Raw genomic sequence first — 15,980 nt, forward strand, 5'->3', positions numbered from 1 at the left:
CTGAAACATGGTTAGTTTTCAAAAGAACAAAAACGTACTGTGAAGGTGTAGCAGCTATCTGAGGAACAAAATCTAAATTTCATAAAGGAATTGTGAGTTTAAAGAAACTCTCTAGCAACAGAAAAATTATTGCTGGACAAAAGTTAGCAGAGATCCCAGCACTTTAAAAAGTTGAGTGAACATTGCCACCGCAAGTAGCTCACGGTTAAGAGGCCAAAACAAAATGAAAGGGCAAAATGACACAAAGAAGATGAAAGTATTCATTGCTTCAGCAGCCAAAACAAGCAACAACAAGTTTCTTCAATGTAAGTACAGTTATGTGTCCCCTTTCCTCTCTAAAAATGATTTTGGAAGTGCCACGAATAATAATGTTTAGGCATGATGAATGAAAATCAAACACACTCTATAGCAAATACATACATACACATCATTTAAGTTTCCTCAAATATCTTCTTCACTAAAATAAGTATACCTCCTAGCCATTTATTTATTTGTTTATTTATTGATTGATTGGGAAAGGGATAACAGTGTAGACAAGAAATAAAGACAAGACAGAGCACTGCAGCAGATTTGTCTGGGCAAAGGCTATAACAAGTATCACTCCAACCGTTGGGAATCAGCTAGCCTCAGGAGGTTCAATTAATTCCTATGATCGCCAGAGATCATACGTGATTTCAGAGAGTCTAGCAGATGCCCTGAAAGCAATGTAACTGTGTACAGAGGATACAGACTAGTCTCATCTTTCTCCACGAAGTTCAGTATTCTGCGAATGCTCCTACAAGATTAACACCTGATAGTGTAGTAGTAGTAGTAATATCCTTTTACTAATGTCACAAGTTCATATTTGTAACATGATTTGTTTTCATTTACCTGTCTTCACAATTACTATTGTCACAGTTTCTGCTGTCATTCTAAAATTAACAAAAATAGATCTTTAAGCCATATGATTCAGCTCTTAGATCAATTTGTGTAGGTTTGGAGGAATTAAGATAGACTTTGTTTATCTTTTCTATTAAGATAAAAAAAACAACGACAACAACAAAAACAAACAAAACATTGGCAAGATGTGGAATGTATTAAAACCCAAACAACAACAAAAAAAGATACACTCAAAGGAATGTCACAGTGATAATATTCTTTGAAAGTTAACAGAGCTTTAGAGTTTCAAAGGCTAATTCAATGAAGAGCTGAAATGGATAAATCTATCTACAAAAGCTAGGTACCTGACTAAAATATATGGTTTAAAAGGAACAATCTTAAGTTGATTAGTCCTGACAATAGTACTCACAACTTCAGAGAGTCAGTGAAAGATGAAAGCACACTTGGGCTAGAAGAAGTGTCTCTCACCTGATGATCCCTAAGAGTTCCATTTTAAATAAGGACAGAGAAATTGCACTTCTGCATATACAATAATGTAATACTGCAGCCACATCCTCAACAAAATTTTTTACATTCATTAACTCAAGTAAGTCTGAACACACATGATCATAATTAAGAATCTAACAGACAATATCTGAAAGATTAATTGAAGTCATTTAAAATACTACCAGCCTCTTCTACCCTTGTGGCAAAAGCCATCTCCAGTTTGCTGTTCAACATTCTAGCACAGTCCTGTCTTCTTTGTGGCTCAGAGCTACAGATAATAGATGGCAAATCATAAAAAGTGAATTCAGTACTATCCCAAAACAATCACCTAGTGGGCTGGCAATCTTAGCTGTGGTGGGGAGGTGGAACAAGGTGATCGTTTAGGTCCCCTCCAACCAAAACCATTCCATGATGCTATGAAAACCATGGGGAAAAAGATTCAAGGTGAACAATTTGACATTTAAGAAAAAATTAAATTTAATTCATTGTATTATTATTTCCGAAAATGTAATACAATGTATGTGTAAATAAACAGAAAAACAATCTAGGTCAGAAACAGTTTATAATTTTAGAATGTTTTCAAAGCAAACAAATTGTCCAAAGACAATCCCTTTGCAATTCAGAATTTGGTCTGTATTACTATTCAGTTTTTTCTTTTTCTTTTCTAATCCTCTCTTGTTAAGTGTTTATGTACCACCCTTTCACTTATCCCTAAAGTCTTCCAATAAACTCTTTTTTGTAGGATTTTTTGTAACACGACTTAGTGCAGAATATCACGTTATATCACGTGGACACTTCACTGATAGACAGTACCAGCAATACTGGTAGGAAATGAGATGAAATGTGTATAATCAGTGTGAGATGTCAGGAAGAATATTTCTGTCAAACTCTATTGGTTTCTAAAATTGTATTTATGTGAAATGGGAAATAATAATAATTTAAAGTCCTGTTTATGTCAGCATTTATGTCCCACCTCATTTACATGACTCCTTTTGCCGGCTGTACATTCTTTGTTTTCAACAGACTAGTCTCTAATTTACACAGGTGCTAGCAAAACAAACATCATTTCTTTAAAATGTCATATATTACAGTTATTTACACAGTGAGAAAAAAAAAATGGTGCTGACAGAGCTTGGAGCTTTGCACACGTTGTAAAAGATGGCTGCGATCCCAGAGAACTTATTACCTGATCGGTCAGGACAGATAAAGACATCACAGTTTTACTAGCCAGGGCAAACAAAGAATATTGAGGGCAGGCCAAGAAGGACCAAGGTGAAGCAGCCCTTCAAAGGTCACACTGAGGGTCAGTGACCAAGATGTGAAAAACACCAACATTTTCCCAATACTTAGTTCGATGTCTGAACTTATGCTGTCTTTCTGTGCAGACAAAAACAAAGCATAAGGACTCTAAAGCAAGTGCCCCACGTAAGACCACTGCACTGCTGAAACAAACATATTTGAAATCTAATTTAAGAGGTCAGCTCGAGCATATCTTATACTCTGTAAGACATTCCTAGTGTCAATTGGTCTCCTATGAGCTGCGTTTTCTTAAAATACTGTCACTGCTTTTTACTATTCCATCCCCTTGAGCTCTTCTGACCTCTCTGGTTGCCCTTTCAACGGCATTTTAGGGAACTCCCTCAATTCTCACCTTTCTACATTACTGAAGACTTCACAGGGTTCTGTCTGTTGATGGTTTCTTTTCATTCCAATTTCTCTCTTTCTCTCACAGTAATCTGATCAACATACATCAAACAATCATTTCTACATGAACTGTTAGATCAATCATGACTGAACACCTTTTCAAGTTTTCCTGTTTTTCCTGTTGTTATCTCAGTAAGTTTCCCTATCAGTTCAAGTTCAGAGCCTTGCACCTATGTATCCCCTAAATTTTCCAGTTACAAAAATCATTGTTTCTATCTCTCTACCTTTAAAATAGACTTCTTTCAGTATCTCAAAATTAGACACAGAGCTGAATATCAGATTTTAGAAAGCAGTCTCTCCAAATTTAAAAGAGCTATATATGCATCTATATCCTTCCAGAGATTACACTGCAGAGGTCTCCAAGTAGCTCCCAGCTGAGCCTGCTGGAGCCTTGTTCTCTCCTAAACTTGTAAAAGAATTTTTTTTTTTCCCCTGAGATAGAATAGGAAGATATTTGCAGGTTGCTGAAAATAGTCCCCTGTTTGTTTTAGTCTGTTGGATCTGGTCACCCAGTGACTAGTATTAATAGGTCATGGTCTGTGAGGATGCTTCTCAGGCACCATAACAAGAATGAAACTGGCACAAATATCAACAAAACTACCCATGTGAATCAGACATGCACCTAAACTTTTCATGAGACATACATGCACAGTTACATTGGTTGGATCATTTAACCAATTTCGCTAAGCTGTTAAGACAGAGGGGTATCTGAAAATATACTGAGCAAAATATTTTAAGCCATATCTGTTATCATCCTTCTCTATCGCAATCATGGAAAGCAAAGGGAAATAGTATCCTTTTAAAGCTAAGTAGTAAAGAAAAAGAAGTGTATGGAAAACCTTCCTAAAATCTTTCAATTTATTCTTCATTTTTAGTAATCAAGTTTCTACCTATTAAGACATCCACATCATATTCTGTTCCTGGCAAACTGTATGCATCACTTCCCATATGCCTTCTGTAAACTACAAGAGTTCAGCCATTCACTTCATTCATTAAAATTCACAGAGCCTATTATTCTGTTTACAGTCTAATAGATATTCACTGTCACTATTCAGGCCCCTGATTCAATTTGCCTAAATCCCAGATGCAGAGTAACCCTGATGGAGATTAGCTTAATTTATCACCAATTTCTTTGCAGAACCAAGAAAGGTTGGTATTTCATAATAAAAGCTGTGGTTCTCCTTTTTATTTATTTATTTTTTGTTTTCTTTTTTTCCCCTAAAACAGCATGCATAAAGAAAAATAAGTGCCTGTTTTTTCAAGGGTGAGATTTTTCGGTTTTGTTCTGCATGTCAAGACACTTTCTCTTAAAGGTGTGTATTCTGTAGATAAGAAGACTAGTTCTCATCAAAGTAGAATGCTTTTCTGCAACCATATATTATGCTGATTTTGCCTGGACACAGATTGGCAGACTCATTGTTTACTCCAGACAGTACGAAATAATCACCCTGGGTATACTTTTTTAGGTAAAGCGTTGACAGTTTGAAGAGTAATAAATGAATTATACTTACATTTTCACTGCTAAAGGTTCCCAGTGTGGAACATTTTCTAGCAACTTGAAGTCATGTGAAAGGCGTCCATGTTCAAAGCAAAACCGACAATGTTGATTTATGAACATTATATTGTTTGCTGTCATTTGCAAAATGTCCCAGTGAACCACTGTAGAAACCTTTGGTATGACACTTCCAACTTTGCAGTTTTCATGTACAATTGTGTGAACTATTCAAAATAAACCAATTTCCATCTGTTCAGAGAATTCTAGCTCTATTTTAATGAAAATATAGTCAGTTTCTTCCAATGATAAAATTTGACGTTTACCAATAATGCTTAGCATTTTTGAATGAAGAAACAAAGCATCAAGGCTCAAACAGCATCTGCGTCTGATTTAGGTACCTCTATAAAAACCACTTCTGCACACCCTGTGACCATGTTAGAGCAATAATACTGCCAGGGAAACCGAACCAATGGATTTTGAGAATACAGCCCCTGGTGGAAATGTCCTGTGAAGAATATTTCTTACTGTTGCACTGCAACTAGAGAATTCTGAGAGTCTGCTGCAAGGACTAACTTCTGTCAAAAGAACTGACTTTGTAGTTGGAGATACAGTCAGAAGCAGTGTACTTGCGCTGCTCTCTTGTTGGAAAGAGTCTGATCAAAAAACCACAGAACATTTTCCAAATATTTGAACATCTGAATGAAAAATACGTATCATCTCTATTTCCTTTCCTCTCTCCTTTCTCTTTTTGAGATAAAGAACAAATAGGAAACAAGCTAAACATGGCCATTCTGGGAAGAACGTGTTTCCTTGCCATGCTCTCTCCCAGCACAGAACAGTTGAGGAGAAAATGATGATGATTGTAAATAATAGGAATTTGCCAAATGGCTGGATTTTTTAACAAGAAAGAAGCAAGTCATTAATTAGGTCCATTATTTCTAACAGGATTCTAGTTTCACATGACATTTTCAATTAGAACCTCAGCTGAAAAAGGCAGCCTCAACATCTTTATTGTCATGTAAAGCAGACACCTAAAGCTGTCCTTTTTCAGCCTGATGTGGGGTGCACTAAAGCTGGTGCTTTGGGTTTTCAAAAGTTAAATTGCTGTTTTCCCGAGAGAGATCACAGTTAACCCATGCAGTATTCACGATGTGTCAAGGGAGGGCATTTCTTTGGGGCAGAAATAAGCAGTAAGAGTCATCCACAGGTGGAAGTTTTTAACAGAAGTGTTAACAGTTGACTACTGCAGTTAACAAATAACGTTGTACTCAAATGTATATTAAACCATATCCCAGGACAGCAGTGAGAAAATATGCCATGGAAAAATTGATGCCAAAATAAAGGTAAACCGCAGAAAGGTAAGAGAGATTAACGTAGACTGAGATAGGTGAGCTGACTCAACCAAGCAGAGGTAGAAGGCGGTTTCAGACACGTATGGCTGCACGTGACTGTAAAGGAGAAATGCATCTAGCTTAAGGCCTGCTATGAGCAGCAGAAATGAGGGCAGATGTCTTAGGAGAGTGAGAATTAGATCTCCAAGTATGTCCACTAAGCTTGCCAAGTAAACTGCTGTGGGTCTTGATTTTGGCAGCCAATTTAATCAGATGGTTATATTGGAGACCTATCAAGAACAATGCCAGAACAGACCAGATGTGAACTGTGCTTCTGTGGGTATCCTCAATGGAGGGCACACGCCTCCCAAATCACAGAGGCATTATGGAAGTGAGAAATACACTAAGCTGACTTTAAAGCATTTGGCCACCATCACCTATTTATTACAGCAATAGTGACTATAGGTGCCTTATCAGAATTTTGGATCATCTTCCTCAAGGTCAGAGAAGTTCGGAGATGCTCATGCAGATGTCACCAATGCAGACTAACATATTTTCTTCTTTTTTTTTTTTTTTTTTTTTTTTTTTTTTTTGTAATAAAGGGGTTTTGATAATGTGGAGTTGAATAGGACACAATATTTGAGTCTTACTAAGACTTGCTCTTTCAGGAAGAATCTTTGGCTTGGCAGCCTCTATGTAGTAAAACATTGAGTTAAATAAATAAATAAATAGATAAAGCACACAATAATGAAGGAAAACAATTAGGGAAGATTTTGGACTGTTTCAAACTATTTGGACTCTTCAAAATAGTACAGTAAATCCTGCTTTCAGTGAGCACCCATAGAAGTAGTCTAACAACAGATTTTTAACTTTTTATCCAGCAGCTTTTTTCTGCGTATGTAGTTGCAGGCACTACAAAGACAACAAAGAACATTTTGCTCTGATCGCTGTGCTGCACATAGGTTGTAAGATCCACCTGAGGATCCCCTACTGCAATACACGATATAGAAAATATTGAACAATGGTATACTGTAGAAACTGAATGGTACAAAGAGAATTTATGGTGCTGATAGATGCTCGATGGGATGGAAAGATGTGGCTTTACAAAAAGAATCTAAAATCCTCTCAGGGTGACTAGCAGCTTTTTATAGGTGGCTTGTATTATTCTGTAATAAAAATACATTTCACGAGGTCTAGACTACATCATACTTACAGCCTTACCTTCATTATTATTTATCTTAAATGTCATTGATAGATTTTATCAGGATTTGATATCTAACTGTGAAAATGTTTTATAATCACGTTTGGCTCTGTTCTCCACAGAACTCTAGAAACGTCTAAATTTTATGAATTACTTTTCAATTCAACCACTCAGGCAATTTTTAATCTATTTAACATATTATTGACTTCGCATAGTGTAAATTTTTCATCCAAACACCTCAGAGTGCTAGGTCGGTCAGATATCTTAATAAACAGTACATTAAAATGAACAGTAATGTTTATCAACTGACTTGCTTTTCCATCAAGGAAAGAAAGCAGGTTTTTCAATGTAAGTTATTTCACATGAAGCCATTCTAAGAAGTATAACTATGCCTCTACGGTTTAATACTTTAATAATTGAATTTCATATCAGATTTTCATTATTTTAGCCAGAAATGAGGTCAGACTAACTGACCTAAAAATGTCTATCCTGGCTGCCTTTTCTGAATGTTGATTCTATATTAACATTTTTAAATTACTCCAATGCTCATGTTAGTTTTAGAATACATATTTATTTTGAATTCTTATTCAAAATGAGGATTAACAAGAAACAAATTCCTAAAACAGACTTGTAACACTGTTATAAGATAACATTTCCCAGTTTAAAAAACTTCTTACTAAAATTGTTTACAATTCTCTGCTGATGGTAACCAGCAGAGACTTGTTATGTTAGACTTGAGCATGTTTCATCATCTTCATTTAACGTCAGCCTGCTATTCAGGTACAGAACTGAAACACAAGGTTTCTGTCTTTAAACCGTCACAGAGTTTCTCTGTCTAATACTAGGTCATATACAGCCTGTAGTATCAGTCTTATTCCTAGCATATTTTAAAATTCTCCCCTTCAGTCCTCGGCATGGCTAACCATCTTGATCATCTTCAGTCTCTTCTCCATCCTCTATCTCCTATTGCTGCTCGTATTTTCAGCTTATCACCTACAATCCATATCCCCCTCTCTTTACACTGCCATTTTATTTCTAAATATTAGGTTCTCTTTTATAAAATACAGAAACATTTATAAGAAGCTGTCTTCTAATTATGGAACTGTGTTTTTTGGTTGCTTAACAAACTGTTACACTGCACAATTCTTCATACTCTCTCACCATAACTTTTCCTTGTAACTAGTTGGAGAATACACTACCCTGAATCAACAGTTAGGTATATCATCTACGTATTTCAGGTGACTAGTTTGTTCTCACTGACATAATTTAGGACAAAACACCTGATATCCATAACACACTCCAAGAAAAATATGTCAAAGAATGACTGAGCACATATTTGATTCAGCAACAGTCTGTTGGTAATTGCATCGTACAACATTTTTAGAGACTACTGCTAGATTTTATAATCTAGCAGCTTTGGTTAGGTGCCAAAGTTCCCAAACTGGGCTCCCAACAGCAGTACTTTATTGTTTATTAGAAATATCTGATCAACTCATCAAATACCTAATTCGAACCAGTGGTTTTTAACAAGCTCCTAATGGAAATGTCTCCCTCAGGTTTTGTGACTTTGCACATTGATCCAAATGCATTCAAGATTCGGTCATTCTGAGTTATCAATCACTCCAAAAGCAAGTGTCCTTTCATTCAGTCACAGCACTCTCCCCTGCTCTCCCTCCCAACTCAAAAATGCCTCTTTTCACATTCTGTTTAATAGTAAAAGCCTTCCTGAATGAAGCAGTTAGCACAACAAGACAAACACAAGCAGGAAATGTTTAAAATTATGTAATACCATCGCACAGTGTTTGTTTTGGCTGTTACAAGATCTTATCTCACTTCACAAATCAAGTTTATTTATTTGCTTTTCTTGTAGAGACTCTATACATTTTGGTAAAGAAAACGCTTTATTTTCTCTTCACATTCTTTGCTACAGCTGTCAGATAGCTTGCTATAGCCTACATGAGACTGAAAAAAAAAGACTCTTTTAAAAAAATCTACATCTTATTTTTATCAGGTTGCTGGTAACCTTCTAATTACTAATTCTGTTCATGCAGCTTCCTCTACCATTAGAATTAAATTCAGTTTTTCATAATACCAAAGCCTTTAGCTTCACCTCACTTGCACACCTAACTGTTAACATTAGTATGAAGGTTGCTCTGAAAATAATGCCTCTTATTTATTACATTGGCCATCATTGTCAGAAGTGGATGTTGGTGGTATGGCAGTACAGGTTGAACCTTCCCACCAATATTCCATTACATTTTGTTGCAATGTGACAGATATCACCTGACACAGAAGTGTGCCTGAAGCAATGGTGTGGAATTCAGTTCCTCCAAAAAGAAAAAAACTGCACACATTGACATTCTCTGATGCATGCTGAATGTCTGCAGAGACATTCATGTGAGCACAGTGAGTTGGTGGGTGGTGTGTTTCAGCAGTGGTGACAACAGCAGTGGGGCACCTCCACTGGTGAAGTTTTTTACGTGGCTGGCAAAAATGCAGAGCTATTGGTGGTGGTGATGTTAATAAATAACACTTTGTAGATTGAGAGTTTCCTGTATCAAATGGTGTTATTATGCTATTATATCTGTAACAAATTCCATGGAAATAAATGAGACATTACTTTACAGTGACCTATGTATATTCAGTCTTTTTCTCTCGTGGAGGAGAATCCAAGTGATTATCGAGACTACAGTTGGACTCACAAAAACAGTCAGGCTTGAAAAACAAAGCTGGAGGCAGATAAAGGTAAAAGGATCATATAAGTAAGTTAAATAGGTTCAGAGAGAAACAGTTTAAACTTGATTAAATTTGATTTCTATACAGAAAAAAATATTTAAGGTACTGAGACTAGAGGGAGAACCAGGGGAAAACTGACAGCAGCTTGGAAGGAGAGAGCAGAAACAAGGCCAACCAGTCTTCAAAGGAAGAGCTTCTGTAGCAAGAAGCACTGCTACTTCTTAATATGCCATCTTGATTTTCCTGTGGGGGTAGATGAAGTAGTAAGAGGCATTTAAGGATGAGTTACTTAAAGTATAATAAAATTCCACTGAAATACCAAGGTTTTTCAACTATACATTTTAAAGTGGTATACTGTGAATAAAATTTGATTTCAGAGAGCATTTTTTCCATAAATATTTCGCACTTAACTAAACAAAGCTGTCTACTAAGGAACTCTCCATTCATCAATATTTCACTTATATGCAGCATCTTTATTTTCAAAAAATCCTTCTGCAGAGTAACAGTAGTCAGCAAAAATGTTACTTGAAATATGCATGCATATATATTCTTTTATCCAGGAGAAAAGTATTTAGATTTAGTAGCTAAGTATTATTACGTAAAGAGAAACTACATATTGGTATTTTGTGTGTGTATGGTATGATCATACAAATGCTAATACTTATGATTAATAAAAGAGATATTGTCATTCATCAAAGAATGAAGTATCATACTGCTGATATGTGATTTGTGTCATTACTGCTACTTCTGCTTCCTCATTTGCTAATTTTTGTTAAACTTTTAATTACAGGAGTATGTACAATATCTGTATTACAAACAATTGCTTATCTCCTTTTTCAATAATTGCTTCTGCATTTTATTCAATGAAGTCACTCCACAATTCACATTAGCCCGAGTGATGAGAGAACTGTGGCCCTGTTGTGAATAACATAGGGCATTTTATTAAAACAACAAATATACATTACATCAATTTATGCTTTCCCAAACTTAGCCAAAAATAACCATGTAGCTATGGAAAGAAAACTGGTTGCTTTCTCCTTTAATAGAATTCTGTATTAGATGAAAGCCCATCTTTCCCCATGAAAAAAAAGTTTCAATAGCATATATAGTGGGAAATGATGTAATTCACACCAATCAACAGATATGAATTATAATCTCCAATGTACTTGTCAAATCTGTTCTGCAGAGCAATTTACAATATAACCACACACTTTTTTTGAGGGAAAAAAAAGTATACCAGCAGCCATATACAAAAGGGCTACAAATATGAATGATGTTATTCTACAGAAGTCTAGGGGAGAGATCTAGAGCCATCAAGTCTGTCCTTCCCATTTAGACCAGTTCATAGCTGACAACCAACCAGTGCAAGAGGTTCAAAAATTGTTTCAGATCACAGAATGCAGCAAAGATCAGGTCTTTAGCATTTTTACTTCTACTCAAGAATACTTTTATGTATCTGAACACTTGAAAGAAATAAAAATTCAAACCTTTACAAAAGTAATGAACTCTTCTATTTTGTCATTGGCCAGCAGCAGCTTCTTTTGAACAGTTTCCAGAGCCTGCCCACTTTGTTTAGCTAATCCATGTAGCTGTTGGGATGCTGCAGACTCGAGTTCAGTCATGGCACATTCAGTCTCAATCACTTTGCTCTCTAGATTGGACAGCTTGAGAACCTGGAATACATCACAGGGACACTGAAGTGACGTGATAAAAGCTGACAGTCAGGCATGGTAGCTCACAATCAAACAAACAAACCTATCACAAAATGATGAACAGCAAAGAACACATAAAAGATACTTTCAAGGGGAAAGATAAGTTATTTGCAGTCAGTGAGTCCATGTTTCAGCACCTAAATTTCAGTGAACAAATGAAAACAGTGAAACACATTTCTATATATTTTTTTTCCTTTATGTATTTAAAAAGTCTAAGATGAGGATCTTTTCAACTTTTCATTTGAAAGTGAGATATGAAAAAGTTCCACAGTAAGCTCAGCACAAAGCTAATATACCTTCTTCTCCAGCTCATCTTTAGCCTTGTGATACATCTGCTCATAATGAGACTTCTCCTCTGTAGCTACATTAAGTCTTTGTTTCAGTGAGTCAATTGAAGTTTTTTTGTTTGAACAGTCTTCAGTCAGTGACTTTACCTGAAACAAAATTTGATTTGACTATTAAGATAGAAAATATAAAAACAAAATCCAAGCCTATTCATACTGGAACATACCTCCCTGCTTTTATTATTTTATTATATTATTATTTTATTGAAGTGTAGTCTTCTACAAAGCCTATTGCTGACCACCTAGCAGTTTCCACACACATTCCTGTTACATAAAGCCTTGTATTAAATGTAAAGAAACTTCGTTTGCAGAGCTGTGATGTCATAGAGACTGTAAAAGGGAATAAACCACAGCTTGTACTCATTTCTTCAGTCACAGGTAAACTACATCAATCAAAACCTAGCTGAGGAAATAGTAACTGTCGACAACCTAAGAGTCGCCACAGCATCTCAGATAATTGTTATAATTTTGCTATACAACGCAAACACTGATTCTGGGTAAAATGAAAGAGGCCAACTCTCCTAGAATATCATTCATGTTCCACTGACAGTATTAATCACAAAGTCATCCAGGCAGTATCGAGTAACAGGGAATTTCTTTGATCTTCTGCTGAAGTTAATGTAAAATATATGAAGCTGATTTTCCATATGGAATAACCAAAGTAATATATGGAATTTGATTCTCTGGAATCTGAAAATTGCAGTATTTATAATACTAAAAAACAGGATTAAAATACATCCTTCCATTCTAAATCATTTTTTCAGAAAACAAAACCAGGTATTTCTCTCATTTCACACTTTAACTCCCTTGCTTACTTATGCTTTCATTCTCTGGCTGAGTGTTTCTTAATAGCACCTCATCTTTGGCATGGAGGGTAAGAGAGTAGCTCTCTCTAGAGCTGAAAGTGCTTAATGACTTCAAGCAGAGGTAGTGCCTATGGTATGCAGCAAGCACCTGCATTCTAGGATAACAAAAGGCAAACCGGTAAACTGTTCATTTCTATTTTGAGGTCATATGCCACATAACCTCAGAGATCACCAAATGTTACAATATTTTTCAAGAATTAAACACAAAACTGCAATATATTGCTTGGATAACACGGAAAGACACCAAGACACATAAAAGTTCTCCTCACTTCAGTGAAGTTGTCCTAGAATTTTGATGTAGAAATAATCCAGTATAGAAATTAAGCTTTACCTACTCAGATAGAATTACTTTAAGTGATAAAAGCTAGTAAGTGTGAGTTGTTCGTAGTACTCCAGTACAATACAAATTAACATATTAAAACATTTAGACACTGCATCCAGGAGATGTCCAAGGACCTCATTAGCATATGTCAAACCTTGCTTCAGGTCTACTCTTTTTAAATAACTTAATCTGTAAAAAATAAAATCATGCTAATTATAGCATGTCTTTGCAGTTCAGTGTTTTGAATGTCATATTTTAATTACCTCATGATCAGACATTAAGTTGTGCAAAATCTACCCAAACTATCATATACTATATATGTATATGTTATGTATATATAGTATACACTATACTATAGTATACTATACTATCACCATATACTGATTTCATACAAATTAAAGCAGAAGGAATTATACGTTTAAATTAACTGTACGTTGTTTGTTCAAACCAATATATTGATTTTGTGTGTACTGCAGATTAAAACATCTTCAAATATATTAGGTCTTTGTTTTCTTAAAATTATGGGTAGCAAGTAAGAAGTACCTTTCTCTCAAGACTTTCTAATGTTTTGTTACAGGCTTTCTCATTTTCTTGGTTTGCTTTTAGACGAGACCTTAAGTCTTCTATCAAATGTCTTTTCATACTAAGGTCCCTCTCCAATCGAGAAATCCTAAAAGGAAAGATGTCACACTGCATGTCACTGTTAGAAAATATCATTGATATGCAACTGTTTTAAACAATTAAGAAACATAAATGCAACAGAAAAACTACCATTCCATAGTTCTCATTTTTTTTAATAAAAGTTTATTCAAATCTTGCAACTTACCTTATTCTTAAGCAAAAAGAGATGTCAATAAACTGATTTTTAAATATGTGATGTATTTTGTAATCTGCTTTTTGATGTGGTTTATGCTCTAACTTGCATTAATTGAAGTCATAATAATAGTTTTTAAGCTATTACTAAAAATCAAAGAACTTGAATTAAACTTTGATATTTGAAGGAGATATTTTTTGAAAATTATTTTGTGCAAAATTCTTCTATTAAAAAAAAAAAAAAGAGAGCGAAGGGGGAAATTTTCCTTTCATGCAGCTCAGTAATAAAAGAAATACGAGAAAAAATAGCTCTATTGCTGTGCTTTAATACAAAGACAATTCTTAAAGTCCAAAAAAAATTGAAATAACATCAGTACTTTTCAGAAATTACTTAAATAAAGAAACTCTCGTGTACTACAAGATGACCTCTGTTTAATGAGAATATTATGTCTTATGCAATGCATCTGCAGTTGTCATACACGTTCAGTACAAACATAAGCAACATTCACGTTCTGGAAATCCAGACATTTGGATTTTTGAAAGCAAAAATGATAATATATTCAGGAATAAAATATTGTTGGTAACATGTCAGTATCATATTAAAAGTCAAGAAACTATTAGATTTTTTTCCATCAATTTCACATTAGTGTTATTGTTATTTTAGTGATTAAATCTTGAAGTTTATGAAAAAGCAGTATATATTACATGAAGGAAACACAATCAGTGGTAACTCTATTTTAAAATTAAGCTTAAACACTGTGCTAGAAGACATCAGTTTTATTTGGAAATCAAAAATACACCACACATGATTCAAACATTTTAAGAGTCCTCTGTATTTGAAATGGAAGAATTCAGATACATAAACTGCATTCTTTCTAGAAAACAAACAAACAAAAAAAAAACAACCAACCAAACAAACAAACAAAAAAAAACCCAAGAAGAATTACAATGGTTAGAGGAGTTCAACTTTGGAACAGGCAAGAAATTCACAGATAAACTAACAGGTTACATTTATAAAGCAATATAATTGAAGAACTGTATTACATCAGTCCAAGCAAGTGGGCAGAAGAAAAATCTCAGATGCATACTTCAAACCAATACATGTGAATTTCAAAACGAGTGGTAAACCTTAATCAATTCAAATAGAAAGAAATACAACTGTCCTTTTGAACTTTTATGAATGTAAGACTGGGTAGTTAATCTTCTTTAAGCATCTGAACCTTGACATGTCTCCTAGCCCCTAGGCAAAGACTTACAGTATTTGAAAGACGGTACTTAACGGTGCTGAGGAATTCGTTTAGACTTACATCAAGGATAAAAAAAAGGGTCTGCGTTCTGATTTAAGGCACTCTTATTGCAACACAGAAACGGCAGGCTAGCTAATCACATAACTATTTAAACTACATGCAATTTTGCCATGTAATTCTCGAGTTTCTTAAAAACGAAACAAACCACGAAAACACAGACATACACACACAAATCCGTAATAGTCTGAGAGATCTTAAGAGCAATCCAACGCTCAGACATTGCCGTACAGACTGCACAGCTGCCGCAGGGTGGCACCAAACACAATGGATAAAAAAGTGAACGTACTTAGCTTGGAGTTCCTGAACCCGTTCGTCTTTTTCCTGGACTTCATTTTTCAGTGACTTAATGGTCGTTGATTGCTTAGTGATTTCAATATTCGAATTCTGCGTTGGAGAATATTAGAGTGGAAATAAATCAGATTGAATATTTTCTCGGTCAACAGCAAATCTGTTTGAAATAATGGGCTGTGTAAACTTCCACATATTATAAGACTATTAAACACTAATTGGAATTAGTTACATTGTACAAAAGGAGTACTTTTACTTTCTAGCAACACTTAAACAAAAATACATGTATTGGAAAACGTTCTCAAAGCCAGTAATCTTCCCTGGTACAAAAATGTTTGATTAATAGATATTCATCAAAAAAGCTCAGTGCACCATCAGGACCAAATTTTCTCACAAAGAGCAAAAAAGAGTTATAAATGTAACAGGAAAGAAAAGAATTAAAATCTGGTTTTTATTTGAATTGTAATTTTACATGGTTCTTCTCCACAAAAGCCTA

The 15,980-nt window shown here is 34.9% G+C and overlaps 1 protein-coding gene across 1 annotated transcript in view; it reads right to left on the reverse strand.

Annotated features, from left to right (window-relative positions):
- CNTLN (centlein) overlaps positions 1 to 15,980 on the reverse strand; it is a 194,148-nt gene that overhangs the window by 14,292 nt on the left and 163,876 nt on the right. Inside the window, exons 20-23 of the mRNA XM_065745640.1 lie at positions 15,483 to 15,580; positions 13,620 to 13,746; positions 11,841 to 11,978; positions 11,320 to 11,505 (exon numbers count right to left, since the gene is read on the reverse strand). Coding sequence (XP_065601712.1) covers positions 11,320 to 11,505; positions 11,841 to 11,978; positions 13,620 to 13,746; positions 15,483 to 15,580 — 549 coding nt within the window. The remainder of the gene's footprint in view (positions 1 to 11,319; positions 11,506 to 11,840; positions 11,979 to 13,619; positions 13,747 to 15,482; positions 15,581 to 15,980) is intronic.

Source organism: Cyrtonyx montezumae, unplaced genomic scaffold (genome assembly GCF_038088225.1).
Source record: "Cyrtonyx montezumae isolate F1298 unplaced genomic scaffold, pur_monq_1.0 scaffold_36, whole genome shotgun sequence".
Lineage (NCBI taxonomy): Eukaryota > Metazoa > Chordata > Aves > Galliformes > Odontophoridae > Cyrtonyx > Cyrtonyx montezumae.